Below are 4,892 nucleotides of genomic sequence, written 5' to 3' on the forward strand. Positions count from 1 at the left end.
TGGAATCGGCCCGGTCGTTCCGCCATCATCGTCCGCTGCATCACTCGCGACCCTGAAGAACAGGTACGCACGCTCCCGTGCCGTGCGGATGTTAAGGAGAAAGAACTTGTTTGGTTTCGCTGAGCGCTAGCCTCTCCCGTAATTACATTACAACAAAAGACGGAGACAGGCAGATATCCATGCGTGTACACATTATATGAAATGACGTTAAAAACATCGAAAAGTGCAACAAAGACAGAGTTCAATCTGTGCTCGGGGGAAGCCCCTTTGTGCGAAGCTTTCCCCCACTTTGTTCCTTTCTAAAATACGTTTACACGCACATATTCTGCTTCCACATTTTTCCGTATCTCCTTTTTCATCTATCGATAATGTTTATACATCATCTTCTTCTGTCAATCTTTCTATTATTATATGACCGCGGGTCATGAAAATTTTTGAATATTTTTGATCCTGCTATGCATCGATTTTATATAAGTAATTCTTCCTTTACATATTCTACGTATCATCGATCATGTACGAAGAAAGAAGATCAAAGAAGATAATGTATATTTTTGATTCGATAATTATATATGTACAACAATATCCAAAGCGTATTTGAATTATGGATTTTAATATAACTTCTCTATAATTCTCTACAATTCAATATTGATTTTCTTTATCTTATAGATAACATTTTAAAATATCTAATAATAAATCTGATATATATATTTAAAAATAATCAATGATTTTAATATACCATATCAATCTATTCGACGCTAGACCAAAATAAAGGAATCGTGGGTATAGGCCTTTATATTTTATTTTTCCCTTTATTCCCCGCTTTTTTTCGTATCCCCTACCACTCACTACTACTCCCTCTCCGAGACCCATCTTCCCCCACCGAAAAGGCAACGACGACCGCGAGTCGCTTTCTCCGTTTATCGTGTAGCGGCCGATAGCCGATAGCGGTCACTGGTACCTGGCGAACGCCTGGAGAACGGCGACGTCAGTCTGTGCTTCGTTACTCGTTGTATCCGTGCGCGTCTCAATCACGCGTATCTAGCATCGTGTGTTCCACTGCATTCTTCCCCTTCTTTCTCATTTCGCCCACTCCTATTTCAATTAGTATATTCTGGTCCTATTTTATACCGTTCCTCTGTTTCCATTCCTTCGTTCCCATCGTTTCGCTGGTCAGTTTTCCTGATCCTTTGCGACAAAGCAGTTGGTGTGTTGTGTCTTTCTCGTGAAGTGTTCAGTGTAATTGGTTCAATGTTTGGCCTAGGAAGCAGGAAGGTACTCAAATATTCGGCCATCGACACTTCTCTTTCCATCGACGTCGAGGACACCGTCACGTGTTTCTGCAGGTCAGTCTTCGCATCATGCGCCTGCGCGCATCTCACCGGCAAGGATTCGCGAGAGCCTTTTGAATATTCTACCTAACGAACTTTCTTTGTTGCCAATCGTGACTAATTTTGAGGAAAGTCGAATTTGTTGAATAGAGTTGAACAGATGCAAAACTGAAAGATTCTATTAATATAATGTAATTTAGAAACGTTGATATTAACGTGCTTTGGGATATTTTCTGGAATGCAAATGCAGTTTGAGGTTAAGTGGAACTGTTAGGAGTTATATAAGTTTTTGGAGAATTCTATGTATGCTGTGTTATTGAGAAACAATAATGAATGTTTATGAATGTTTATATTACGTTTCGAACGTAACTCAGATAATTATACGGATTGAAAAAAATAGCAGGAAAATGAATAGATGAAATAAGTGAATTTTGGAAAATTATGATATTAGCATGTGCTCTTGCTTATAATTATTATACGAATTGTTTAAATAGGAAGATAGAAAAAGTAAATTAGTTTTAGCATATTAGTTTAGATTATAATAAATATTAAAAAATACTATTTTCGAAATCATAAGTTATATATATAAGTATATCATAAGAATTTTTCTACTTCAAAATACATTTAGAAGGTTACATACATGAATTGTTTTCGTTAAAATCAATATTTGCAGAGTTTCTCAAACAATTCCAGTTGCATATATTCGTCTTATGTATTCGTCTAGTTAAACAAAAAACGCAAATAGTTTGTTGAAAACAGATAATAAAGAACATATTATACATTCAATTTATTAGATTATATTATATGCAAAAAATTTAATATTTATTTTTAAAACGATTTTTATTTGTTAATTATGTTAATTAATTAATTACTGATTATAATAATATGAAATAAAACTATTTCCGTATTTCTGAGAATTTAGGTCAAGATAACATGTAATATATTGATCAATAAAAATTCAATGAAATATAAATAAATTATACCAGTTCGTGAAAGTAGTGTATTGAAACATAAATGCTTGTAATTTACATCAATGTTAGCAAATCATTTGAATAATAAATTACATACTTATTAATCATTTTTAAAAAAGTTGTTGAGAAAGAGGGAAAAAAGAAAATCTTGAATCTATTAATCTAAAATACTATCACACATTATTATGTTCTTTCAATATTTCTTTAACTCGAATCTTATTTATACCAAGTTTTCATTTCAACAATGTGAATAATTAGAATTATTTAAAACTAAATTGTAATACTTTAATTTGTCACATAAGAGGAAAGCAAATATATATATTTCGGTTTGCCTTATAAGTTTTTCTAGACTGAAACAAATATAACCGAGTGCACTCGATGTTGACGAGGTAGAACTTTTTGAAATCTGTTTGTCTCGAGAATTGTTTGAACGACGCGATAACAAGCGAGCGAGAGATCGGTCTTGACACGTCAGCCGATGCTGAGACAATATGCAAACAATTGGTGGTGAAGGAATTAACAGCCTTATCGGTGCGTGGTAATAAGGTTAAAAGGAAAGAACAATAAAAAAAATATCATGATCCAATTTCTCAATAACTAAGTTAATAAATAGTATAACGTATGTAGTACAGATATCTAGATAATGATATCTAAAAAAATCTAGATAATAATTTGTCGAGGATTGTTCTTCTGATTGCGAAAATCAAGATGGCATTGAATAACATTGCGTGTTTTCTAACGTTCGAGAATTGCGATTTCATTAGATAGAATTAAAGGAATCGTGGGAAGTAAATGATTCATTGTAGATGTTGAAACTTTAGAAGACTAATACAATATAAATAAACACAGAAGAATTAAAATTATCATTTTTCTTACATATTTTCGTATATACATCAATTGACGTTTGATTTTTGAATCGAATTCTAATTTTTTTTAAATTTTTTGGAAAAGTAGAATCGAATTTAAAATTCGATCAAAAGCAAGTAATTAAATATACGCACACGAAAGAAAAAATTCATTCGAAATGAAAACCGATCGAAGTTTTTACGTACAAAAAATTATAAAAAGTTTTTAAGCAACATTTTGATGAAACGATCGAAATATAAAATATCAAAAATCTAATCTTCTTGAATTTGCATTTGTTCGAATTAGAACTTTTTCACGTGCATTTGAGGAATTTCAAAATTTATTCCTACCAAGTTTGTCGATTTAAATAATAAAATGAAAAGAATCGGCTCGGTTTCCACGCAATAATCTAGCTTCAGGAGTTAGATTGAAATTCGTTCGAGTTGAAATTCGAATTGAAGTGAATCGGTAAGGAAATTGCTTGTATCAGGCGTACGCTTGCCATCGCTTCGACTCGTCTCCCGAATCGAATTAAAAATAGTTCCGAACTGAGACGTATATTTAATTGAGACAAACCGGATATACTTTAACCAAATCTGCAGCTGTTCAATTTAATTCAGTTCGGTTGGCATGCATTATTTTTGGATTCACCTGTGTAACATTTCATTTGGGAAACGAGAAGCTTCTTGAAATGCGACGATCTTTTCTAAATTCTCAATGAAAATTATTATAAGAACAAAAGTATAACTATAAATTTCCATCTATTTATAATTATGATTAATAATTTCACCATCTAATTTCGACTTTATCATCGATTTAATATCGAAAAAAAAAAAAAACAAATGACGCGTCCAAGACGTGAAATTCTTTCGTGAAATTCATTGGAAAATTCATCAACCATTCGAGCGTATCCAATATATATATATATATTATTGCTTAATCGACTGATAATTATCTGCTGCTTCGTGAAACTTTCTAAAAAAAATATATAAATAAAAGAGAAAGATTAATAAGATTTTTCTTAATAATAATCTACGATCAAAAATAGAACGGTCGACGGTGTAATTGTATTGATTTTCCCGATAAATTCGTTCTCTCACGATCTTCTTGCGAATTCTAAAATTGTGAAAACGAAAGAAAAAAAGTTCGTTATTTTAAATCGCAAAACTGTCGAATATTCGTTCGAACAATTTCAAATGAAATCAGCATGATTTATGACACAGGGGATACACGTTAACAGAAATATATCGAAGAAATTTATTCGTAAAAAGATATATCTTCAAGTATTTTCCGTTAAAACAGATATCACAATCAACATATTCGTTATTATAAAAGTATAGAAATAAATAAATTTTAAACTCTCGAACTAAAAAACAACGAGTGTGTATTAAAAATTTGAAATATATTTTAGAAACCATTCTTTCAAACTTCATATTTTATATTTTTGGTTAGAAAATATAAAATATCGTCCATTTTGAAAATCCTCTAAAAATATCGAATATCGTTAAGAAATCAATTAAGACACGTAATGGCGAGTCTTTTTTATATCGTTTCTTGGAGCGAATCGAAACGAATCGAAGGCCGTAAGAAACGTGAAAAATTTTAATTCATGGTAAAACGGTGCAATGTCAAGATTCTCGATTTATCCTTTCACGCGGTTTATTTTTCCGCCATGACGACTTCGGCCAACGCCAAGGCCGTTTCTTCGATCGCTCGCGTTTCCCAGAAAAGCGCGTGTTTTACACGC

General features: G+C 32.0%; 1 protein-coding gene across 3 annotated transcripts in view; it reads left to right on the forward strand.

The window, feature by feature from the left end:
• LOC102676779 (MOB kinase activator-like 2) overlaps positions 1-4,892 on the forward strand; it is a 61,335-nt gene that overhangs the window by 10,773 nt on the left and 45,670 nt on the right. For 2 of the 3 annotated variants that reach the window (XM_031510539.1, XM_006615819.2), the window contains exon 1: positions 902-1,343. The exons of the other annotated variant lie outside the window; for it this stretch is intronic. In XM_031510539.1, the coding sequence (XP_031366399.1) occupies positions 1,249-1,343 (95 nt within the window). In that variant the 5' untranslated portion in view covers positions 902-1,248. Of the gene's footprint in view, positions 1-901; positions 1,344-4,892 lie in introns of those variants that run through there. 3 annotated transcript variants of the gene reach the window in all.

Source organism: Apis dorsata, unplaced genomic scaffold (assembly GCF_000469605.1).
Source record: "Apis dorsata unplaced genomic scaffold, Apis dorsata 1.3 scaffold_236, whole genome shotgun sequence".
Classification (NCBI taxonomy): Eukaryota; Metazoa; Arthropoda; class Insecta; order Hymenoptera; family Apidae; genus Apis; species Apis dorsata.